General features: G+C 51.7%; 1 protein-coding gene across 18 annotated transcripts in view; it reads left to right on the top strand.

Annotated features, from left to right (window-relative positions):
* Nucleotides 1-23,839, top strand: part of SMARCA4 (SWI/SNF related, matrix associated, actin dependent regulator of chromatin, subfamily a, member 4) — a 102,301-nt gene extending 78,462 nt beyond the window's left edge. For 5 of the 18 annotated variants that reach the window (XM_031659898.1, XM_031659900.1, XM_031659902.1 and 2 more), the window contains 7 exons: nucleotides 2,019-2,114; nucleotides 3,353-3,615; nucleotides 19,759-19,867; nucleotides 20,293-20,394; nucleotides 21,277-21,409; nucleotides 21,569-21,711; nucleotides 23,346-23,839. In XM_031659898.1, the coding sequence (XP_031515758.1) occupies nucleotides 2,019-2,114; nucleotides 3,353-3,615; nucleotides 19,759-19,867; nucleotides 20,293-20,394; nucleotides 21,277-21,409; nucleotides 21,569-21,711; nucleotides 23,346-23,378 (879 nt within the window). In that variant the 3' untranslated portion in view covers nucleotides 23,379-23,839. Of the gene's footprint in view, nucleotides 1-2,018; nucleotides 2,115-3,352; nucleotides 3,616-19,758; nucleotides 19,868-20,292; nucleotides 20,395-20,966; nucleotides 21,188-21,276; nucleotides 21,410-21,568; nucleotides 21,712-23,345 lie in introns of those variants that run through there. The other 13 variants (XM_031659904.1, XM_017952205.3, XM_009193496.4 and 10 more) reach the window with 8 other exon arrangements.
* The last annotated feature ends 1,895 nt before the right edge of the window (nucleotides 23,840-25,734 follow it).

Below are 25,734 nucleotides of genomic sequence, written 5' to 3'. Positions count from 1 at the left end.
AAGAAACCATTGCCGGCCGGGCACGATGGCTCATGCCTGTAATCCCAGCACTTTGGGAGGCTGAGGCGGGCGGATCATGAGGTCAGGAGATCGAGACCATCCTGGCAAACATGGTGAAACCCCGTCTCTACTAAAAATACAAAAAAATTAGCTGGGTGTGGTGGTGGGCGCCTGTAATCCCAGCTGCTCGGGAGGCTGAAGCAGGAGAATGGCGTGAACCCGGGAGGCAGAGCTTGCAGTGAGCTGAGATCGCGCCACTGCATTCCAGCCTGGGCGACAGAGCGAGACTCCGTCTCAAAAAAAAAAAAAAAAGAAACCTTTGCCATATCCAAGGTCACAAAGACTTGCCCTTGTCTTTTCTTCTAGGAGGGTTATAGTTTGAGCTCTTCCATGTAGATGCATGTAAGATCCATTTTGAATTAAATTTTATACATGATGTGAGGTAGAGGTCCATCTTCATCCTTTTGTATGTGGAAATCCAGTTGTACCAGCAGCATTTGTTGAAGAGACTGTTTTTTCCCATTGAGCCCATCTTATTACACATTATATTCAAATTCACAGTTGTGAAAAATATTATACAAAACACGCTCTCCCCACTACTGGTGGCCTTGGAATTGGCACCACTCTTCTGGCAGACATCTGTTGCCAAGTGAACTCAAAGCCTTCAAAATGCTCCTATGGCCGCCATCGAAAATGGCCATGACTGTGGCAGCCTAAAGCAACAGAACTATTTTCTGTCCATTCTGGGTCAGAAGTCTGAATCCACGGTGTGGGCAGGGCTGTGTTCTCTTCGAGGCCCTAGGGAAGGACCCTTCCTTGGCTTTTCCAGCTTCTGATGGTTCTAGAAGCCTCCTGGCTTGGGGCAGCATCACCCCATCTCTGCCTCTGTCTTCATGGGGACTTCTCTGTGTCCCCTTCTGTCTCCTTTAAGAACATGTTTTAAAGCTTAATCCCAAGAGTAAAGACCTCATTTGTAAAAAAGGTCCCATTCTGAGATTTTAGGTAGACATGAGTCTGGGGGCACCTGCTGCTCTGCCCTGGGTCTGCAGGGGGACTTCTCCCGGTGCCTCCTGCCTGCTGTGCCCTCCATGCTGCTCCTTTGGCCCGGATGCCTTCCCTCCTCCCAGGCCCCTCAGGCTCTCAGCTTCTCATCTCCTTTAAGACACGTCTGCTCCATCATTGTGGTGTCTCTCTCTTCCCTCTTTCCTGGCACCTGACATGTTTGTCACCCCACTTGTGGGATGTTGCCATCTGATCACCATCTCCCTTTCAAGGGTAGGGGAAAGGGCCCCGGCTGGTTTGAGTCACTGCTGTGTCCTCAGCGCCAGGCACAGTGCCCAGCTCACTGGCACAGCCTCGGCGTGAGGGGAACAACCAGCTTTTGGGTCCAGGCCCTCCTTCCTTTTCCAATTCCGGGATTCCCTAGACACCTGGCTACCTAGACTGCATTTTTAACCATTGGGATAAGTTATTAGTTAGTACCATTGAATTAATACCTGGGGATTCTCTTAATGTTGTTCATATTCATGTTCTTCTCAGCAGTTTTACCATGAGGGAGTCTGTCTTAAACAATGTCAGTTGTCAATACATTACTTAAAATAGCAACAACAATAAAAAAAAAAAAAAAAAAGGCCAGGCACAGTGACACATGCCTGTAATCCCAGCACTTTGGGAGGCCAAGGTGGGCAGATCACCTGAGGTCAGGAGCTCAAGACCAACCTGGCCAACATGGTGAAAACCCGTTTCTACTAAAAATACAAAAATTAACCAGGTGTGGTGGCGGGCACCTGCCATCCCAGCCACTCAGGAGGCTGAGGCAGGATAGTCGCTGGAACCTCTAGGAGTCGGAGTTTACAGTGAGCTGAGATTGTACCACTGCACTCCAGCCTGGGCGACAGAATGAGACCCTGTCTCAGAAAGAAAGGGAAATGACCTAGATGCCCAAGAACAAGGGGAGGCTAAATTAGGGCACGTTGTGCACTGAAACACTAAACAGACATTAAAAAATTTTGTTGTAGAAAATTACAGGAAAAGATATCCATGACACAGCCAGCAGTGTGGCACGTGGGCTACAATTCCAGCGTGGCCTTCAGTTCTGCACACGTGCGTCAAAGGTGGGGAGAGTTCTGGAGGTGGGTGGCGCTGAGGGCTGCACAACACTGGGGACGTGCCTGATGCCCCTAAACTGTGTAATAGAACGTGGCTGCCATGGTAAATTTTATGTTATATATGATTTATAATAATTTTTTTTTTATGCCCAGCTACTCAGGAGGCTAAGATGGGAGGATCACTTGAGCCCAGGAGTTCAAGTCCAACCAGGACAATGTAGCAAGACCCCATGTTTAAGAAAATTTAAAAATAGGCTGGGTGCGGTGACTCACGCCTGTATTCCTAGCACTTTGGGAGGCTGAGGTGGGCGGATCACAAGGTTAAGAGATCAAGACCATCCTGGCCAACATTTTGAAACCCCATCTCTACTAAAAATACTGAAATTAGCTGGGTGTGGTGGCTGGCGCCTGTAATCCCAGCTACTCAGGAGGGTGAGGCAGGAGAATCGCCTGAACCAGGGAGGCGGAAGTTGCAGTGAGCTGAGATTGCACCACTGCACTCCAGCCTGGTGACAGAGCGAGACTTCATCTCCAAAAAATAATAATAATAATTATATATATAGATATATGAAAGAAGAAATAGATGGAAGCCAGGCACAGTGGCTTACATCTGTAAACCTAGCACTTTGGGAGGCTAAGATGGGAGCATTGCTTGAGACCAGGAGTTCAAGACAAGCCTGGGCAACATAATGAGACCCCATATCTACAAATATTTTTTTAATTAGCTGAGTGTGGTGACACGTGCCTGTAGTTCCAGCTTCTTAAGCGGCTGAAGTGAAAGGATCTCTTGAGCCCTTGGAGTTCAAGACTCCAGTGAGCTGTGATGGTGCCACTGAACTCCAGCCTAGGCAACAGAGCGAGACCCTGTCTCTAAAAATAAATAAGTAAATAAAAGAAATAGATGGGGAGAGTGTGGAACAGAGGTGTCAACATCTCCTGGGTGAAGGGATTTCAGGAGCACATTCTTCTCTGTACAGAGAAGATAGTTATTTTTTTGGTCAAGAAATTCAACCATTAGTGTTTTAAGGACATGCTTGGGTGGGGTGCCTGCTGGGGCCGTGCTGGTCTTTCACTGCAGCCCAGGGACCTCTTGAGAGTCCAGTGTGTGTTATGCCCCAAGCCAGCCACACTGGAGGGAGAGCGGGTGCGGGGGCCCTCCTCCGTGTCCCAGCCCGGCCCCCGGGATAGCGTCACGGCCTCTGCTTGTCGACCTGGGTGCTGGCTGTCCTATTTTACTACTATTGACCCTGAAGGCCATCGAGGAGGGTACGCTGGAGGAGATCGAAGAGGAGGTCCGGCAGAAGAAATCGTCACGGAAGCGCAAGCGAGACAGTGATGCCGGCTCCTCCACCCCGACCACCAGCACCCGCAGCCGCGACAAGGACGACGAGAGCAAGAAGCAGAAGAAGCGTGGGCGGCCGCCTGCCGAGAAGCTCTCCCCGAACCCACCCAACCTCACCAAGAAGATGAAGAAGATTGTGGATGCCGTGATCAAGTACAAGGACAGGTAAGCGAGGAGGCAGGGTGGGCGGGGCCTTCATGGGTCCTTGTGGGAGCAGCCCTGGCGTCTGCATTCTGACCCTGCACACTCAGGCTTGGGCCGCTCACTCTTTCACTTATCCACAAACACTGAATGAATCTCTGTCTTTGAGCCTGGCCCTGAGGAACACACTTTCAGAACAGGGAAGCACACATGTTTCCGCCGTGATGAGAGGAAATGTCACATGTGGTCGAGAGGAGAGGCAGGGATGCAGGTCTCGGGGAAGGGGACATTGCAACAGAGCCTTGAGAGATGGGAGGTTTGGGAGAGTGCACCAGCAGAGGCCACAGCAGGCGGAGAGGCTCTGCCAAAGCTGTGGCCTGGTGGCCTCAAGAGGCAAGGTGGGATGAGGGGATATGTGGCAGTAATGGATGCTGCCCGTGTGGCCAGGAGGATGGCAACAAGAGGTTGGCGTGTCTAGAGCAGAGAAAGTGGCAGCCCTTTCCTGTCCTTGGACGCTCCCAGGCTCCCCGTGCTGTCTTTGTGTTGGTGAGATGGTGGCCACATTCCTGCTCTCTGCCAGGCTCTGCTCCAAGCCTGGAGGTCGCTGTCCTCACAGATATGTCCCGTATATGAGGCAGCATGTGGTTCCAGCTGTGGCCACGGCGCAGTGGTGGATCATAACGTGTTGGTGGATCATGAGTGCCATTTATATATTTTTCATTTACTAATATTCTTTTCCGTGAGTGACTCTATATGAGCACCATTTAAATAAGAAGAAAGGAATGTTCTCACCGGCTCCCCGGCGAGGTGTGTGCACCTTCTGCCAGCCCAGGGCAGGTCACAGAGCTGGGCAGGAGCCAGCAAGGGGTGTAAGTCCCATGCCTAGCCCAGGACTCACCCGGTCTTCCACTCTCCAAGGTCTTATTTCACTTCCTGGTACACACTGGCCAGTACTGCTGTCCCCGCAATGGGGAGGTTGTACTGTTTGATTTTAAAGTAACAATTTGCTGTTAGTCATGAAGCAGAGGGTGGGGGAATTGTATCTGTTGGAGGGGAGAGTGAAGGGAGCCCACATGCATGGTTTGGAGAGAATCTTACCAAGTGTGAGGTTTTAGAGGATGGTAACAATTGGAGTGCCTAAATGGGTAAAAATTACTGTGTAAGGCCAGCTGTGGTAGCCCACACCTGTCAACCCAGTGCTTTGGGAGGCTGAAGTGGGAGGATCACTTGAGGTCAGAAGTTCGAGGCCAGCCTGGACAACATGGTGAAAACCTGTCCTTACTGAAAATACAAAAAAAATTACCTGGACGTGGTGGCACATGCCTTTAATTCCAGCTGTTTAGGAGGCTGAGACAGGAGAATCACTTGAACCCAGGAAGTGGAGGTTGCTATGGACCAAGATTGCACCATTGCATTCCAGCCTTGGGTGACAGAGCAAAACTTCAACTCCAAAAACAAATACTGCTTTAAAAGGTTCTTTTAGCCAGGCGCGGTAGCTCACGCCTGTAATCCTAGCACTTTGGGAGGCTGAGGTGGGCTGATCGCTTGAGGTTAGGAATTTGAAACTAGCCTGGCCAATATTGTGAAACCCCTTCTCTACTAAAACTACAAAAATTAGCCGAGTGTAGTGGTGCACGCCTGTAATCTAGCTGCTCAGGAGGCTGAGGTAGGAGAACCTCTTGGAGCCGGGAGGCGGAGGTTGCAGTGAGCCAAGATCACATCAGTGCTCTACAGCCTGAGCGAGAGTCTGTCTCAAAAAAAAAAAAAGGTTATTTTATTATTGGAAGAGAAACAGATGATGAAGGAAAAGAGACTTTCAAATTCAATGCCAGATCTGAAAATGTCATGTATTGTCAGTATTGAGAAAAAAAAATATTGACTCTAATCTACAAACCTAACTCCAAGGCTAAGTCCTCAAAGAGGAAAGTGAGTGGAGGACTTAACTTACTTAAAGTGTGGGATACGGCTGGGGGCAGTGGCGCACGCCTGGGGTCCCCGCTACTTGGGAGGCTGAGGTGGGAGGATCACTTGAGCACAGCAGGTCCAGGCTACTGTGAGCTGTGATCACACAGCTGCACTGCAGCCTGGGTGATGGAGTGAGACCCTGTCTCTTAAAAAAATAAAATAAATACAGAATACTTTTTAAAAATACGGGCCAGGCATGGTGGCCCATGTAATCCCAGTACTTTGGGAGGCTTAGGCGGGCGGATCACTCGAGGTTAGGAGTTTGAGACCAGCCTGGTCAACATGGCGAAACCTCATCTCTACAAAAAATACAAAAAAAGAAATGAACTGGGCGTGGTGATGAGTGCTTGTGGTCCCAGCTACTCGGGAGGAAGGGCACGAGAATCGCTTGAACCCAGAAGGCAGAGGGTGCAGCGAGCCAAGATTGCATCACTACAATCCAGCCTGGGTGACAGAATGAGACAATATCTGAAAAAAAAAACCAAAAAAAACCTGAATTTTCAAAAATCTAATGACAATGACAGACCCTCCCCATGTTTTATTTGGAATGATATTCTTGTGAGGGAAACTTAACATTACCAACCTGAAGAAGGTCCTTGAAGTGCAGTGGGGAAAGCACGGGCGTCTCCATCACACTGGTCTCCTGGGTATCCAGGATGAGCCCTGACCCCCCGCCCCCCCGCCCACACACACACCATGCATTTGGATCCACGTGACATGGACTATAGATGTAAGAACATGAAAGGTAAAACAAAGTTCTAGAAGAAAGCACAGGAGAAAATCTTCATGAATAGGCATCGATTTCTTCCACAGAAGCCAAAAGCCACTAATCACAAACAATTGAGAAATTAGACTTCACTAAAATTAATAACATCTGTTTATTAATGGACACGCTGATGGAGACAGTGAAAACCCCTCGTAGATTCGGAAAAGACAACACAATTTAAAGCTGGGCAGGAGCCGGGAACAGATGCCTCCTTACACAGGACATCCCAGGACTCATCAGTGTAGGGAAAGGTGCTCACATCATTGCATTAGCATCACAACTTCAAGGAAATGCTCGTTAAAACCAGAGTGACTTGCACCAGCACCCGCCCTAGAATGGCCGAATGCCCATCAGTGCTGGCAAGTCTGAAGCAGTCTGACCTCACACCCTGCGTGTAGAGTATGCAGCTCTTTGGCGGTCTCTTCTGTTTTGCTTTGCTTGTTTTTAACCATCAAACTGCAGAAGACAATATTTTCTGAGGTTCAGCCTGTACATGCCCTCTGACCCAGCAACCTGCAGCCCTCATTCTACCCAGGAGAGCTGAGTACATGTCCACACAGACAGACATGGCCATAGCCACTTTGCTCATAATCTCCCAAAACAGGAATCAGCCCAGTGTCCATCTACAGGGGCATGGATCCGTGGGGACGTAATTGTACACGGCCCCAAATAGCTGTGAAAACAGACTACCTGAAAACTGCTACCTGGAAGAAGCTTACATGTTATTGAGTGAAAGAAGCCAGATGCTAAAGAGGGCCTACTGTGTGCCTCCAGTTCTGTGAGAGTCAGAAGCTGATCCACAGTGATGGCTGCCAAGCAGTGCTTACCTTGAGAAAGGGAATTAGCAGGAAAGCCACATGATGAGCCTTCTAGGATACTGGCGATATTCTCTCTGTAGATCTGGACGTGTATATGATGTGTACATGCACCAAGGTGCACGCATGAGATATGTACGCTTCTCTGCATTCCATTACACCTTGGTTTTTAAAAAGACAGAAACAGCATGCTCAACCTATTAAGACCCTGAATATTTTCAGACAAAAATGTATGTCCGTGTTAGTCCATTTGTTTTTCATTTTAGACTCACAGAAAGAGCCCTCTTAGGGTCATATTTAGTTGTATATCATCTGACAAAAGAGGAAATGGCTCACCCAGCTGCTACAGTCAGTCTTCTAGCCTGTGTAAGATTTGATGATAAATCATACAATAAATTAAAACTTCCGGCTGGGCACAGTGGCTCATGCCTGTAATCCCAGCACTTTGGAAGGCCGAGGTGGGTGGATCTCTTGAGCCCAGGAGTTCAAGACCAATTTGGGCAATGTGGTGAAAAACCATCTCTACAAAAAATACAAAAATTAGCCACGCATGGTGGTGCCTGCCTATAGTCACAGCTACTCGGGAGGTTTAGGTTGGAGGATCACCTAAGCTCGAGAAGTTGAGGCTACAGTGCACCATGATCGTACCACTGCACTCCAGCCTGGACAACGAGAGTGACACCCTGTCCCAAAAAAGCCACAACAGTACAGGCTGGACATGGTGGCTCACGCCTGTAATCCCAACACTTTGGGAGGCCGAGGTGGAGGATCACCTGAGCCTAGGATTTCAGATGAGCCTGGACAACATAGTGAGACTCTGTCTCTATTTAAAAAAAAAAAAGGCCGGTTACGGTGGCTCACACCTGTAATCCCAGCACTTTGGGAGGCCGAGGTGGGCAGATCACGAGGTCAGGAGATCCAGACCATCCTGGCTAACACAGTGAAACCCCGTCTCTACTAAAAATACAAAAATATTAGCTGGGCATGGTGGCGGGTGCCTGTAATCCCAGCTACTCGGGAGGCTGAGGCAGGAGAATGGCATGAGCCCGGGAGGCGGAGCTTTCAGTGAGCCGAGATTGCGCCACTGCACTCCAGCCTGGGCGACAGAGCGAGACTCCGTCTCAAAAAAAAAAAAAAAAACAAAAACCCAAATCCTAACTCTTACTGCTAAGTGACTGCTTTATCGAAACTGTTCTGTTTCAGGACGTGCAATTCTGGTGGAGATTTTGAGACCTGTTTTGAGAAGAATACCGACATTTCAGTCACACAGCAGTGCTCCTGTCTTATCTGGGACCCATGTGGGAGGGTGCCTCAGTGAGGGATTTGATTTATGTTTTCAATTTAACCTCACATCTTCCTGGAATGGATGGATTCACAGACCTGGGGGTTGCCCATTAGACTGGGAGTAACTTATGTTGGAATTATAAGTAGGACAACAAAGATGACTATTAAAAAAAGCCTCCTGGCTGGGCGCGGTGGCTCATGCCTGTAATCCCAGCACTTTGGGAGGCCGAGATGGGTGGATCACAAGGTCAGGAGATCGAGACCATCCTGGCTAACACAGTGAAACACCGTCTCTACTAAAAATACAAAAATTAGCTGGGCGTGGTTGCGGGTGCCTGTATTCCCAGCTACTCGGGAGGCTGAGGCAGGAGAATGGCGTGAACCTGGGAGGCAGAGCTTGCAGTGAATGGAGATCACGCCACTGCACTCCAGCCTGGGTGACAGAGTGAGACTCCATCTCAAAAAAAAAAAAAAAAGGAAGCCTCCTTAATGCTGGAAGCACAGCAGGTGTGGGTCTGTCCACTCACTGTAATGTGATTTGCACAGGAAAACATCACATAGGGCACATCAAGTCAAGAAAGATAGTCGTTGAAAAGCTGCCTCAGCTGGGCATGGCAGTTCACCCCTGTAATCCCAGAACTTTGCAAGACTGAGGTGTGTGGATCCCTTGAGACCAGGAATACGAGACCAACTTGAGCAACATAGGGAGACCCCGCCTATGCAAAAAGTACAAAAATTAGCCAGGTGTGGTAGTGCATGCCTGTTGTCTCAGCTCTTCAGGAAGCTGAGGCAGGAGGACCACAAGAGGCCAAGGCCACAGTGAGGTATAATCACCCCCCTGCACTCCAGCGTGGGTGACAGAGTGAGACCCTGTTGCAAAAAAAAAAAAAAAAAGCGAAAGAAAAGCTGCCTCCATTTAGCAATAATTTCCAACATGATGTTTGGATACAAAATTGGCATAGTTAATGGATATTTCTGATATTCTTAACGAAATTTGAAGCTATGAGGGAAAACAACCTCAGGGTCCACCCTGTTGCACGGTTTGGGGAAAGTCCGCAAGATCACCCTCACGTGCCGTCATTCTCAGCCTGTTACGCCTGCAGTTATGATTTATTACAGTGCAAGGCTACAGATTAAAATCAACCAAGGCAAGAGGTATATGGGGCCTCTTGGGGGCCAAGGTGGGCGGATCACTTGAGGTGATCTGGACGGTTCCAGACACAGGACTTTCCTTTGTCTCCTCCCTGTGGAGTTGCAGACAGCACTCATGTTCCTGGTGACGCTGACAACATTGCCAACCAGAGAAGCCTCTGTGTCCAGAGTTTGTTTTGTTTTGTTTTGTTTTGTTTTCACTCTGTCACTCAGGCTGGAGTGCAATGGTGCAATCTCGGCTCGCTGCAATCTCTGCCTTCTGAATTGAAGTGATTCTCCTGTCTCAGCCTCCTGAGCAGCTGGGATTACAGGCTTACGCCACCACACCTGGCTAATTTTTGTATTTTTAGTAGAGATGGGGTTTCACCATGTTGGCCAGGCTGGTCTCGAACTCCTGACCTTAAGTGCTCTGCCTGCCTTAGCCCCCCGAAGTGTTGGGATTACAGGCGTGAGCCACTGCACCCACCCTGTGTCAAGCATTTTTACTGGGACTTGGTCATAAAGACACAGCTGGCTACCCACATGACTGACCTCCATCTCGAGCCCCTCTGCAGGTCGAGCAGAAACTACATAGCCCAAAGCCCCAACCTAGGACTGGTTCCAGACCCCATGTAAACCGAGACGCCCATTAGGTGTGACATTCTAAGTGCCCAGAGATCACCTCCCAGTAGCGCTGGGCAAAAGACCTCATTTGGGGTGAAGTTACGTTCTTCTTTATTATTATTATTTGCCCATCGTTGGCTAGAAGTTACATTCTGTATGACACATCTGTCAGACCCATGGAAGGTTCCACGCTACCAACTGCATGGCAGGTGGTGCTCATGTCACTCGGCCCTTCCTTGGCGCCACACAGCTGCACCAGGCTGAGAAGAGCTTGAATGGAATAAAGTCAGACACAGCTAACAGCTTACTTTTTTGTCTCCAACTTTCAATTGCTCCTTTCCAAGAAAAGAAAAGACAAATTATTTTTAATTGGATTTTTTTGTGTGTGTGTGAGGCAGAGTCTCACTCTGTCACCCAGGCTGGAGTGCCATGGCGTGATCTTGGCTCCCTGCAACCTCCACCTTCCAGGTTCAAGCGATTCTCCTGCCTCAGCCACCCAAGTAGCTGGGATTACAGGTGTGCACCACCATCACGCCTGGCCGGAATTTTTGTTTTTAGTTTGCTTTCCAGAAACCCCTAATTAGTTGAACTCTGTAATTGAGTTAAATGTGAAGCCTGAAAAGAGATTGGCGTCTGTGTAGACCTGAGTTCTGACAATTCACAGAGTGAACACAGGAGGTTATCCTCTGGATTCGGTGTCAGGAGCCTGCCTCGCCGAGCTGGAGAATGTGCCCGTGACTGCAGGTGGGAGTCACGTGGTCCCTCCAGGTGGTGACATCTGAGGACAGAAGTGGTTCAGCTGGGCACCCGCTGCTGTGTTGGGGCCAGACCCTTTAGGAGAGGCAGGGACGCCCTTCCTGTCGGGTGGAATCTTTTCGAATATTGTTTTTGATCGTTGGAGATACCTGCAGCCCCCTAGTTTGTATTTTATACCGGCAGAATTGTGTTTGACGTGACCGCTGTGATGACCTCCTCATACGTGTCCAGTTGTCTTGCCTGGAAAGCTTTTACTCTGTTCCTCTGCAGTCAGATTCACAGCCACAAGACCCCTCCTCCCCAGGCCCCGGAGTGTGGCACTGCCGGCCTTCACAGCCACTGTCCTTTACATTGTGTACACAGAGTGCACTGACATGCCCCTCCTGCTCAGGGGCCACAGTGGGAACAGGCTGGAGTGTTCTGTGGTACCATGTGGGCAGTTCTGGCCTCTGCTGTCCAGGGACTTGTGGTGGCTCCAGTGGGAAGGGCCACATAAGCAGAACAGGAAGCGTGAGCAGTGTCCACTGGGAGGTGAGGGACAGGTGTCCCAGGCAGAGAGGACACAGTGCATGCAGAGGCTGGAGGGAGGCTAGGGGCTTGAGCGGGGCTGTGCCAGCACCAGGGGCCTCACAGGGGCCCTGGGCCACACACCTGCCCTCAGCCAAGGGCGTTTCTCCTTGGTGGTTTGAAATCTCAAACCACATTGAGGAACCTGCCAGAAATCGAAACCAGAATGAAGAAATTAAGTTGCATGTAGGAGATTTTACTTTAAAATCAGAACATGCAGAAATGTTCGCTGTGACTCTGGGTCAGGTTCAGACTTGTGGGGCTGTGCACTGCCAGTTGATACCTTCTTCCCTGGGTTCTTTTTTTTTTTTTTTTTTTTTTTTTGAGACGGAGTCTTGCTCTGTAGCCCAGGCTGGAGTGCAGTGGCACAATCTTGGCTCACTGCAATCTCCGCCTCCCTCCCTGGGTTCTTTATAGCAGTTGGCAGCTGGTGGCTGAGGCATTTAGGGCATTGTGTCCAAATGTCAAGGCCGCATGTTTGTCAGGGGGCATCCCCTTGGTGTGCTTGGTAAGGGCTCAGAGAAGGACATCTGCTGGCCCACATGGGTTCAGCAGGCAGGCTGCTGAAGACCACCCCGCCAGCCACCAGCCTGCCTGCGACAGTGATAGGGCAGAGATGCTGCTACAATAAAGACCATGCAGGCCGGGCGCAGTGGCTCACGTCTGTAATCCCAGCACTTTGGGAGGCTGAGCCGGGCCGATACTTGAGGTCAGAAGTTTGAGAACAGCTTGGCCAATGTGGCAAAACCCCGTCTCTATTAAAATACAAAAATTAGCCAGGCATGGTGGCACATGCCTTTAATCCCAGCTACTCGGGAGGCTGAGGCGGGAGAATCGCTTGAACCCGGGAGGTGGAGGTTGCGGTGAGCTGAGATCACGCCACTGCACTCCAGCCTGGGTGACAGTGAGACTACGTCTCAAAAAAAAAAAAAAAAAAAACTACGTGGTAGACAATGGTGTTGAACTTGATGCCTGTGCTGAGGTCAGGAGACACATGCGCACAGCCTCAGGGCTAGAGAGGCGCTCGGAAAGACGGAGTCGGTCCAGGCTGCCGCAGCTAAGCCTCACAAAGCTCTGGCCCCACAGGGCAGGCCCTCTGGGTTCCATTCCCACTCCGCACTACCTGGAGGCAGCAGCCCTGTGGTTACTGTAGGAGGGACTTGAGTACGGTGAAGATCTGAGCTCCACATCTGTCTCTGTGCCTCAGTCTCCACATCTGCAGCACAGGGGCCTGACTGAAATAACGTGGCCAGGCACACAGCCCAGAGGCCAGCACCGTGTGCACTGTGAGAGGGGACGATGGTCCCCAGCCCAGGGCCTGAGCTGCTGCCTTGCCAATTCGTGATGACAGCTTTGGCCTGAGTCTGGCAGGGGCTGGCTATAACTGCACTCGGCCAGAGAGGCCGAGGTGAGCAGATCATGAGGTCGGGAGTTTGAGACCAGCCTGGCCAACATGGTAAAACCCCGTTTCTACTAAAAATACAAAAATTAGCCAGGCCTGGTGGCAGGCATCTATCATTTCAGCTACTTGGGAGGCTGAGGCAAGAGAATCGCTTGATCCCGGGAGGCGGAGGTTGCAGTAAGCTGAGATCTCGCCATTGCACTACAGCCTGGGGGACAAGAGCAAGATTCTGTCTCAAAAAAGAAAGAAAGGAAAAAAAAAAAAAAAAAAAAAAAAAACTTGGAGCCTGGGCACAGTGGCGCACGCCTATAGTCCCAGCTACTCGGAAGGCTGAGTTGGGAGAATCACTTGAACCCGGGAAGCGGAGGTAATAGTAAGCCGAGATTGCGTCACTGCAGCCTGAGTGACAGAGGGAGATTCTGTCTCAAACAAACAAACAAACAAAAAACTGAACTCATGCCAGACCAGGGCTCATGCCTGTAATTCCAACACTTTGGTACACTGAGTTGGGTGGATCACGTGAGCCCAGGAGTTCAACACCAGCCTGGTCAACATGGTGAATCTTCATCTCTACAGAAAATACAAAAAAAATAGCTGGGCATGGTGGCATCCTGTAGTTCTAGCTACTTGGGAGGCTGAAGCAGGAAGGTCACCTGAGTCCAGGAGGTCAAGGCTATGGTGAGCTGAGATTACACCACTGCACTCCAGCCTGAGCAACAGAGTGAGACCCTGTCTCAACAAATGAAACTGAACTTGGATTTCGTTGTTCAACTGTATTGAACCCATAATAAGAAATAGGTGTCCCCGGGTGTGGTATTGGCGTGTTAGAATCTATCAGCTTATTACAAATATTGGAGCATTGGAAGCCATCAACATCATAACCTGTAGCCAGGCGAGAGCCTTGACGCACAGACCTCTCAACAGAGCTCCTGGCACCTCTGTCTTTACTGGAAGCCTGTGCCTGGCCCGCAGGGAGGTGCCTTCAGACCACGTTCATTGACAGATTCACTGGTGAACTTCCTTTCACTCCCCGATGCATGAGTCAGAATGTTTTCTGTGTCACAGCTGTAAGTCTAAATAATTCTCAAGGTAATACTTTATAACGTGTCAAAACATTCAACCTAGGCTCACGTCTATAATCCCAGCACTTTGGGAGGCCAAGGCTGGCGGATCACTGGAACTTAAGAGTTCCAGACCAGCCTGGCCAACATGGTGAAACCCCATTTCTACTAAAAATACAAAAATTAGCCAGGCGTGGTGGTGGGTGCCACCTCCCAGCTACTCGGGAGGCGGAGGTTGCAGTGAGCCAAGATCGTACCACTGCACTCCAGCCTGGGTGACAGAGTGAGACTCCATCTCAAAAAAAAAAAAGAAAATGAAATTCAAATCTCAGTGTTGATAAATGATGTTTTGTTGGAATGCAGCCAAAGCCCACCAATTTCTGCCTTGTCTATGGTTCCCTTCATGGAACAGCGGCAGAACTGAGCAGTTGCAACAGAGGCAGGCCCAGCAAGCCTCAAATATTTACACTGGGCTGAGCGCAGTGCCTCACACCTGTAATTCCAGTGCTTTGGGAGACTGATGTGGGAGGATCCCTTGAGCCCAGGAGTTTGAGACCAGCCTGGGCAACATAGTGAGACCCCATCTCTACAAAATATTTTTAAAATTAGCCGGGCGCTGTGGCGTGTGCGTGTAGTCCTAGCTACTTGGGAGGCTGAGGCAGTAGGATCTCATGAGCCCAGGAGTTGGAGGCTGCAGTGAGCTAGGATGGCATCACTGCACTCCAGCCTGGGCAACAGAACAAGACCGTGTCTATAAAAAGAGAGAAAAGAAATAGTTCCTAGACTGGAGCAGGTGTTTGCAATAATGCATCCAACAAAGGACTCCCCAGGGAGAGAAATGGGCCGAAGATGGGAACAGGCGCTACTTGGAAGAGCCTGTGAAACGGTGCTTGACTTCTCTGCACAACAAGGAAACGTGTTTAGGGCCACGTTGTAGAATGGCTGCAAGGACGAGCACCGCTCACGCTGGCTCAGTATCTACCAAGTAGAGGATTTCCCCACCCTGTGACCCAGAGTATCTTCTCCCAGATAAATTCCCAGGAGAACTGCAAACTAAACACTTGTTCCTGAGTGTCCACAGACACTTGCTTCCTGGTTTCCAACCCTGGGCACAGCCCAGATGCCCAGCAGCGGGAAGTGGACATGGCTGGTATGTGCCCACTTCAGGACCTGCCGCTGCACTCGGCAACAGGGACAGCGGGAAGGTAGGAAGCCATGCCAGGCTTCGGGGCTCCCGTGTGTTTCTGCATCATCAACTTCAAGAAGCAGCGAACCTCGGCCCAGGATCACCCCTGGGGAAAGGACTGACAGGAGCACATCTTTAGCCTCATGCTAAAGATCTGTGCATTGGGCCAGGCGCGGTGGCTCAGCCTGTAATCCCAGCACTTTTGGGAGGCCAAGGTGGATGGATCAAGAGATCAGGAGTTCAAGACCAGCCTGACCAACATGGTGAAACCCGTCTCTACTAAAAATGCAAAAATTAGCCAGGTGTGGCGGTGCGCCTGTAATCCCAGCTACTTGGGAAGCTGAGGCAGGAGAATTGCTTGAACCTGGGAGGCAGAGGTTGCAGTGAGCCGAGATCGCACCACTGCATTCCAACCTGGGTGACAGCGCGAGACTGTGTCTCAAAAAAAGATCTGTGCGTTGGTGTTAAGTCAGATATTAAGAGGTGTGGGCTGGGGTATGTGTGGGGGTCAGAGGAGGCGATGTTTGCCCTGAGATGAGAACAGAACCCAAATTCCCATGGGAGTAGAATCCCCTTTGTAGGCCCTGACATGAGCATGAGAGTGGAGCTAGGAGCACTGACATCAAAGGTGATGGCGCCTATCCGGAGGACTCCGGGTTTTATTCCAAGTAAGGGGAGGCTGCGGCATATCCCTCTTTAATATAGTGGTGAGGGAGGCTCTCGGCACCCCGCCTGCTGCAGCAAAGCCTGAGGACAGGACCTCTGGAGAACTCTGCACCAGAGCGGAATCCTCAAACCGGCCCCTGGGTGGTCTTTTTTTTTTTTTTTTTTTTTTTGAGACGGAGTCTCGCTCTGTAGCCCAGGCTGGAGTGCAGTGGCCGGATCTCAGCTCACTGCAAGCTCCGCCTCCCTGGTCCACGCCATTCTCCTGCCTCAGCCTCCCGAGTAGCTGGGACTACAGGCGCCCGCCACCATGTCCAGCTAATTTTTTTTGTATTTTTTAGTAGAGACGGGGTTTCGCCGTGTTAGCCAGGATGATCTCGATCTCCTGACCTCGTGATCCACCCGTCTCGGCCTCCCAAAGTGCTGGGATTACAGGCCTGAGCCACCACGCTCGGCCCTGGGTGGTCTTTATTCATCCAGAACCTAATTCTCCTAGAGGTCCGGAAGGGGGTGCTCTTGTACTTCGGTTTTGTGTTTTGTTTTTGTTTGTATTTTGAGACAGAGTCTCACTCTGTCATCCAGGCTAGAGTGCAGTGGTACGATCTCAGCTCACTGCCACCTCTGCCACCCAGGTTCAAGCGATTCTCCTGCCTCAGCGTCCTGAGTAGCTGGGATTACAGGTGCCTGCCACCACACCCGGCTAATTTTTGTATTTTTAGTAGAGACGGGGTTTCACCATCTTGGCCAGGCTGGTCTCCTGACTTTGTGATCCACCCACCTTAGCCTCCCAAAGTTCTGGGATTACAGGCGTGAGCCACTGCGCCCAGCCACACCTTGTGGTTTTTTTTTGTTTTGTTTTGTTTTGCTGCCTGTAGCTGTTTCTCATTAGCCTGATGGAGGTGGTGTTGGGGTGGCGGGGTGCTATTATAAAGCCTTCTGCTGTCACAGTCCTGGGGTCTTACTTCCTGCGCTGCCTGCATAGGGAGCTGCCCTCCAGGGCAAGGGCCACAGTGTGCAGCAAGCCCCCCATGGCCACAGGGCAGGGCGTTTCAAGCCAAGAGTCTGCACTGTTTGCTGGCCACTAAGGGCATTGAGTGGATCACAAAACTGGCTTTTTTTTTTCTCAGTGAAATAGAAATGGGGTTTTGCCATGTTGCCCAGGCTGTTCTCAAACTCCTGGGCTCAAGCAATCCTCCCATTTTGGCCTCCCAGAGTGCTGGGATTACAGGCACGAGCCACTGCACCTGGGCAACAACTGGCATTTCTTTAAAAGTGTAATAGAATGGAAAGTGGCAGAGCGCGCTGCTTTTCATAGACGAGAATATCGCATTGGGGCTCTTCTGTTGCTCCTGCCTGTGCTGCACATCCTGCTTCACGGCGTAAGGTGCAGCTCTTTGATGTGCCTCATCGTAACAGGTATAGGGTGGATGCCGCCATTGTGAAGAGAGAGGAGAGCTCTTTGCTTAAAAAATTCTGTAGAGTGGAGAGCAGGATGTGCCGGCTTAGGAGAGGGAAGAGGTACAGGCCTGCTCTGCCTGAGCTGCAGATGGGACACACGCTTCCCGACTCAAAGGGGAGTCGTGTCTTTCTCCAGGGCCACCAAGCAGCAAGTGCCTCTGCTGCGTGTTCTTTCCTGAGCCTGTGGACCGGGTTTACCAACAGTTGCCCGTGGCCGAGGCGGCCACCAGCCTGTGCATAAGAAAAAGGAAGCCTGTGCTTCCTTTTCTTATGGAAAAAGGAGGGCCCACGTCGGGAATGCTGGCTTAGAAGGGTATGTGCTCCTATACTGGACCACCTGGTCCCACACCCAGGACCAAAAACACCTCCTGGCGGGAGATGGGGAGATGTAATGTACTTCATGAGCACACACTGGAGAAGGACAGCCCTGGAAGGCAGAGGCTCAAGGCAGGCTGTGGCTAGGCCAGGAAATTCACTCCCACCTCGACTTCCCTCCTCAACACAGCTGGCCTGACACTGCTGCCTGCTTCAGAGTTTAGTGTGCGTAAAGTGTGACTGGCCCCGCAAGGAGGGGATGACGGCGATTGTCAAGGCCAGGGGAGGTGCACGGACAGGATTCTGGCTCCTGTGTGTGACATCTGCATCTCAGGAGGCTCTCGTTTTAGAAGCCGGGTCAGGGGCTTCGTGATGCACACAAACACCAAAGAAGCAGGAGGCCTTCTGGGATCCCGCCCGCGGGCAGCCTCCTGGAGGCAGGCCTGGCCCGTCTGCCCCTTGGTGACATCAGGATCCCCCAGCGACAGAACCAAGGAAGTTACCATGTTGTCGCTGCCATTTTCCAGGACAGTAAACAGAAACAAGATAAGGAGCACTCAGGACACCCAAACAGACGGTGGGGCCAGCCAGTGGCATGAGCAGGCTGCCCTGCCCTCTGGAATTTTCTGGAAAAGAACATAAGGATAGAAGCGGTGCTGATGAGGCAGCTGGAGTTATCAGAACTCAAACTCAGCTCCTTCTTCCCATCGGGCCCCGTTGGCCACTTTTAGGCCTCATCCACCTGATGGCTCCCTGCTTAGGGCTGTTTCCCGGCCAGGCCCTTCCTCTGGGCCAAAGCAGAGGGGAGAGCACGTTTGCCATGCGTTCTCATTTTCCCAGCCTGCGGTCTGGGTTCTGTCAGAGCAAGGTCAGCTCTCAGAGCTTCTGTCCCCACCCACCCCATCCTCCTGAGCCAGGCTCAGGTATGGGCAAGACCTGGTAAGAGCTGGGAGTGCTGTGCACCAGGCCTGGTAGCGTCTCATCACCGCCACTGTGCCGAGTACACGAGGGCACTTCCTGTGGTGTCTGGAGGGTTAGATCAGTCCCCAGTGAGGACAAAGCAGAGATCCAGATGCATCCCAGGCCAGGTGCGGTGGCTTCTGACTATAATCCCAGCACTTCGGGAGACTGAGGAGGGAGGATTGCTTGAGGCCAGAGGTTTGAGACCAGCCTGGGCAAAATAGTGAGACCCCCATTTCTACAAAAAATTTTAGCTGTGCCTGGTGGTGCACAGCTATAGTCCCAGCTACTTGGGAGGCTGTGCTGGGAGGATCGCTTGAACCCAGAAGGTTGAGACTGTGGTGGGTCATGATCACACCACTGCACTCCAGCCTGAGCAACAGAGCAAGACCCTGTCTCAAAAACAAATGTATTGGCCGGGTGCAGTGGCTCATGCCTGTAATCCCAGCACTTCGGGAGGCTGAGACAGGCGGATCATGAGGTCGAGAGATCGAGACCAGCCTGGCCAACATGGTGAAACCCCGTCTACTAAAAATACAAAAATTAACTGGGTGTGGTGGTGGGCACCTGTAATCCCAGCTACTCGGGAGGCTGAGGCAGGAGAATTGCTTGAGCCCTGGAGGCAGAGGTTGCAGTGAGCCAAGATCACACCACTGCACTCCAGCCTAATGACAGAATGAGACTCCGTCTCAAAGGAAAAAAAAACAAAACCGCGTCACAGGCCTGTGTGTGTGGTTGTCGCTGGGGAACGTTCCAGAAGCTACAAGAAAGCACATGTGCAGGCCACGCGTGGTGGCTTACACCTGTAATCCCAGCACTTTGGGAAGCCGAAGTGGGCTGATCACCTGAGGTCAGGAGTTTGAGACCAGTCTGACCGACATGGAGAAACCCTGTCTCTACTAAAAGTACAAAATGAGCCTGGCATGGTGGCGCACGACTGTAATCCCAGTGACTCCAGAGGCTGAGGCAGGAGAATCGCCTGAACCTGGGAGGTGGAGGTTGCAGTGAGCTGAGATCGCGCCATTACACTCCAGCTTGGGCAACAAGAGCGAAACTCCATCTCAAAAAAAAAAAAAAAAAGTGCAAGAAATAGCTCCTGAGCCAAGTTTGAATTTCTCATCCTCTCTGTCCTCAATGTGGGGACCTGCTGAGGTGGAGTGGGGGCTCCCAGGTGGGCGGGCCGAGGGGTGATGCCTGCCGGTTCTGCCTTGCAGCAGCAGTGGACGTCAGCTCAGCGAGGTCTTCATCCAGCTGCCCTCGCGAAAGGAGCTGCCGGAGTACTACGAGCTCATCCGCAAGCCTGTGGACTTCAAGAAGATAAAGGTAACACCGACGCTGTGCCTGTGCCATGCATCTGCCCGCGGGAGGAGTCTGACCCAGGGGCACCCCCATCTGAGAGCTGTGGTGTGTGGGCGGAATGACCAGAAACTGCCTGGGCAGAGCCTTGGGATGCCTGGTTAGGGACCTGGTCGTGGGCTTTTGGGGTTCCTTGTAAGGATTGGGGGTGTCCTGTGGGATGTCAGTGAGCAGTTGGTGTTGGGTGTTCCTTCAAGGTCCTGCTCACTCAGTGCTGGGCCTCAGTCATGCAGTTCCCATGCCTGGTGGGCCAGGTTACCAAGGCTGGGGCTTCAGCCACATCCTCATAGGCGCGAGGAATCCTGGCCCGCGGGGTCCCCAGCACACAGCGGGACCTGCGGGCAGGCGAGGCGGGGTCCTGAGGTAAGACCTGCTCCTCCCGTCCGTTGCAGGAGCGCATCCGCAACCACAAATACCGCAGCCTCAACGACCTAGAGAAGGACGTCATGCTGCTGTGCCAGAACGCTCAGACCTTCAACCTGGAGGGCTCCCTGGTGAGGGCACGGCTGGGGGATGGGGATGGGCCACTCCCACAGCTGGGCTGTGAACCAACCCGCCCCTGCTTCCTTTCTGAATTGATGGGTTAAAAACAATTCCCGCTAGCTGTGGTGGTTCGTGCCTATAATTCCAGCACTTTGGGAGGCCAAGGCGGGAGGATCACTTGGGGCCAGGAGTTCAAGACCAGCCTGGGCAACGTAACAAGACCCTGTCTTTAAAAAAAAAAAAAAAAAAATTTAAATTTCCAACAACTTGGGATATTTTAGCAATTACAAAAGCAGTACGTATTTACCAAAGAAAATAAAGATAGGCACAACAGAAGAAATAGACTCAGAGTCCTCTGTCTGTTGGAATTTTGTTTTAAATTCCCTGGGGCACACTCTCTTCAGAGGAATCCTATGGGTGTGTTCTTTCCTGTGATAGAATTGACACATACACAGCCTCAACTTGGCAAACTTTTCTTAAGTGTGTTTGGGATTGATGCCTCTCAGAAAAAACACTTGACTTGGATGCATTTGGGGAAGATGCTGGCTTCAACAAGGGACATGCATTTCTAATGTTATTGCAGACCTCAGAGATTCTGCAGAAGGAGGGAGGCACCTGCAGCCATTTCCAAACCAGTGTGCCTGACCTTTCACCCTGGAGCATTTCAGAAGCCTGATGCTCTCTGGGGTACCTGTGGAGGAAGATCATGGAGAGGGCCTTCCACCCTGGGTGGGCTGAAGCCCCGACCCACTGAGACTCGCACTGGCCACTGATCAGCTGTCCAGGGACAACACAGGGCTGGGGCTGGGGCTGGGGCTGGGGCTGGGGCCAGGGCCGGGCAGGCAACCCTCCAATCAGGCCCATCCACTCAAGCCCCTGGTGTCTCCGCCCAGATCTATGAAGATTCCATCGTCTTGCAGTCAGTCTTCACCAGCGTGCGGCAGAAAATCGAGAAGGAGGATGACAGTGAAGGCGAGGAGAGTGAGGAGGAGGAAGAGGGCGAGGAGGAAGGCTCCGAATCTGAGTGTGAGTCCCGGGGGGGTTCGGGATGCCGGGGTTCACGCTGGCCCAAGAGCCCCCAAGGCCACAGCTTTTCACAGCCCTCCCAGCTCCCAGACACCCCTTGCTGTGAGGGTGCTGCATTCCCAGAGCTCAAGGCTGTCTTTCCCTCGTGGTCCCCTCTAGCTCGGTCTGTCAAAGTGAAGATCAAGCTTGGCCGGAAGGAGAAAGCACAGGACCGGCTGAAGGGCGGCCGGCGGCGACCGAGCCGAGGGTCCCGAGCCAAGCCGGTCGTAAGTGATGACGACAGTGAGGAGGAACAAGAGGAGGTGAGGTCGGGCCCCCGAGCAGGCAGGGCTGGTGGGTGGCGGGAGGCATCCCAGGGCCCTGATAGGACAGCCCTGCGGGGCAGTGCTCTTACTCCCCCATGCTGCAGGTAGGGAAACTGAGGCTTGACCTGCCGTGGCTGACCCCAGGTCACACAGCCAATATGTGACAGGGCTGCCACTGAAACCCAAGCCTGTGTGACCCTGGAACCAACTCTTAGTACCCGTGGGTGTCTGGGGACTGGGGGACATATGAGGTCTCAGGACAGGCAACAGGCGGTCCCATGGCACCAGGGCTGCTGGGCTGAGGCCGGGGAGGCCAGGGCTTGATTAGGGTCGAGTGGGAGGTGCTAGGATTGGGGACCCACCAGGCAGTGCCTTGTCTCCTCAGTGTTGTAGAGAATGGGCAGAAATGCCAAACCCACAGTGGATAGTTTTTGGGGGACAGTAGGAAGCCTGAGCAGATCCACTTGCTGGCTTTAAATAATCTTCACCTTTGTCTCTGGCCCTTCTGGCTGTGGGACCTGGCAGGTCACTTTGCTTCTCAAGCTTCAGTTTCCTCTTATGCAAAGCAAGGAGGCTGCATGGATGAGGGAACTGCCCCCACTCAGGCCTGGCTCCCACTGAAGTCTGGTGAATGCCATTTTGTCAGCACAGAAGCAGCAAATTTCAGTGCCTGGAAATCAGTCTGACAAAAGAGGCATGTGACCTTTGAGGACATTCATGAAGTCTTCATGGGGAGGGGTGGCCCTCCAGGCAGGAGGGCCATGGGCTGTGATGGTGTGTCTCTTGCCCAAGCCAGAGCAGGGTGTTTTATGGCCCATGCCAGGCTGTTTAAAAATGTTTTACGAGGCCGGGTCTGGTGGCTCACACCTGTAATCCCAGCACTTTGGGAAACTGAGGCAGGAGGCTCACTGGAGCCTGGGAGGTCGAGGCTGCAGTGAGCCGTGATAGCACCACTGCACTCCAGCCTGGGCAACAGAGCAAGACCCTGTCTTAAAAAAAAAAAAAAAAAATTAGGCCGGGTGCGGTAGCTCAAGCCTGTAATCCCAGCACTTTGGGAGGCCGAGACGGGTGGATCACGAGGTCAGGAGATCGAGACCATCCTGGCTAACCCGGTGAAACCCTGTCTCTACTAAAAAATACAAAAAACTAGCCGGGCGAGTTGGCAGGCGCCTGTAGTCCCAGCTGCTCGGGAGGCTGAGGCAGGAGAATGGCGTAAACCTGGGAGGCAGAGCTTGCAGTGATCCGAGATCCGGCCACTGCACTCCAGCCTGGGTGACAGAGCGAGATTCCGTCTCAAAAAAAAAAAAAATTAAAGAGCAAAGATCTTTCACAGTCAGGAAGAGCCAAGATGGTTTGGAAGCTGTAGGTCAGGGGCCAAGGGCCAGGCAGGTGACATGGGACAGAGCAGGGAAGACACATGGAGCCTCGCAGGTCCCGAGACTGCCGAGTGTGGTCACAGGGACTGGTCCTCTAGAGAAACATGAAGTTCAGACGTGGCTATGGCTGCAGTAGCTTCTGTTGCCGGCATCGGTGTTTTCTTGAGCAAGTTTATTTAAAGCTTGGCAGGCCCCTGGCAAAGTGCCCTAGCAGGGGTGGCCAACACATACTCTCTCCTCCTGTCCCCTCTCCAGGACCGCTCAGGAAGTGGCAGCGAAGAAGACTGAGCCCCGACATTCCAGTCTCGACCCCGAGCCCCTCGTTCCAGAGCCGAAACGGCATAGGCCTTAGCAGTAACGGATAGCAGCACACGTAGTTTCAGACTTGGGGTAAAACTGTATAAACAAAAGAATCTTCCATATTTATACAGCCGAGAAGCTGTAGGACTGTTTGTGACTGGCCCTGTCCTGGCATCAGTAGCATTTGTAACAGCATTAACTGTCTAAAAGAGAGAGAGAGAGAATTCCGAATTGGGGAACACGCGATACCTGTTTTTCTTTTCCTTTGCTGGCAGTACTGTTGCGCCGCAGTTTGGAGTCACTGTAGTTAAGCGTGGATGCATGTGCGTCACCGTCCACTCCTCGTACTGTATTTTATTGGACAGGTCAGACTCGCCGGGGGCCCGGCGAGGGTATGTCAGTGTCACTGGATGTCAAACAGTAATAAATTAAACCAACAACAAAACTCACAGCCTTGCCTGCAGGTGGACTCATGCCTGGCTCCCGGGGTTTCTGCCAGCAGGAGTGGTGGGGGCCACCTCATGTCCAGGTCCCTGTCCTTCTCCTGACACCAGAGCCCATGGGGCCTGTTTCACAGAGGAGGATACTGAGGCCCCGGCAGGGGAAGAGGACTTGCCTGGCCACACATGTGGCCTTTGCCGCTGCAGGTCTCCAGCATTTGTTCAGTTGAGACCTATAGTGCAGGGAGCAGGCGGCTCCGTCCCTACCCTGTCCGTGGCCAAGCCTGGGTTGGGGAGACCCTCACAGAAATGGGCAGACGCCACATAGAGCTCTCAGAGCCATGATGCAGGAAGCTCAGGGCATAATGGGAGCCCAGGTGGTCAGGGAGGGCTTTCAAATCCAGAACGTAATTTGAGTTTTTGTTTTTTGTTTTGTTTTGTTTTTGAGATGAAGTCTCTGTCACCCAGGCTGGAGTGCAGTGGCATGATCTCGGCTCACTGCAACCTCAGCCTCCTGGGTTCGAGCAATTCTACTGCCTCAGCCTCCTGAGTAGCTGGGTTTACAGGGTGCGCCACCATGCCCAGCTAATTTTTTGTATTTTAGTAGAGACGGGGTTTCATCATGTTGGCCAGGCTGATCTCAAACTCCTGACCTCAGGTGATCCACCTGCCTCGACCTCCCAGAGTGCAGGGATTACAGGCATGAGCCACTGTGCCCAGCCACTAATTTTTGTATTTTAGTAGAGGCAAGGTATCACCATGTTGGCCAGGCTGCTCTCAAATTCCTGATCTCAAGTGATCCACCCACCTTGGCCTCCCAAAGTGCTGGGATTACAGGCATGAGCCACCATGCTTTGAGTTTTTTACAGTAAGTCTTGGCTGGAGTGCAGTGGCTCAATCTCTGCTTATTGCAACCTCTGCTTCCTGGGCTCAAGCAATCCTCCCACCTCAGCCTCCTGAGGAGCTGGGATTACAGGTGCACACCACCATGCCCAGCTAATTTTTGTTTTTGTTTTTGTTTTTTGGTTTTCGGTTTTGGTAGAGACAGGGTTTTGTGATGTTGCCCAGGCAGGTCTCAAACTCCTGAGTTCAAGCAATCCACCCGCCTCAGCCTTTCAAAGTGCTGAGATTACAGATGTGAGCCACCGTGCCCAACTAATACGAATTCTTACCGTTTTTGTCTATTCATTAAGAGCCATTATTAGTGGGTCATTAGGGTCATGCTTGGCTTTAATTCTTGAAATATGGTTTCTTCTAGCTCTTTGAACCTTTTTTTTTTTTTCTTTAATTGAGACAAGGTCTTGCTCTGTCACCCAAGCTAGAGTGCAGTGGTGTCATCACGGTTCATAACAGCCTTGACCTCCTGGACTCAAGTGATCCTCCTGCCTCAGCCCCCTAAGTAGCTGGGACTAGAGGTGCACACCAGCACACTGGGCTAATTGTTGTGTGTGTGTCTAGAGATAATGTTTTGCTTTGTTGCCTGGGCGGGTGGTCTGAACTCCTGAGCTCAAGTGACCCTCCTGCCTCAGCCTACTTTTTTTTTTTTTTTTTAAATCAAGACAGGGTGTTGCTCTGTTGCCCAGGCTGGATTGCAGTGGTGTGAACATAGCTCAACTTCCAGAGCTCAGATGATCCTCCCTCTTCAGCCTCCAGTGTATCTGGGACCACAGACATACACAACCCAGCTTGAACCTATTTTTAGTAGCTGCTTTGAAGGCTTTAGGTCCAACATCCGGACCCGTTCCTCCACAGAAAGGTTCTCTTGACTCCTTTTTGTCCTCAGCGTAGGTCACACTTTCCTGTTTCTTCACATGTCTGGCAAGCTTTTGTTGTCAGAAAGTAGACATTGTATTTTGTTTATTTGTTTTTAATTTTTGTATGTTTTTGAGATGGAGTCTCTCACT

This window comes from Papio anubis, chromosome 20 (genome assembly GCF_008728515.1).
Source record: "Papio anubis isolate 15944 chromosome 20, Panubis1.0, whole genome shotgun sequence".
Classification (NCBI taxonomy): domain Eukaryota; kingdom Metazoa; phylum Chordata; class Mammalia; order Primates; family Cercopithecidae; genus Papio; species Papio anubis.
Note: the sequence above shows the minus strand (reverse complement) of the source record. Positions and strands in the feature narration are given on the sequence as shown.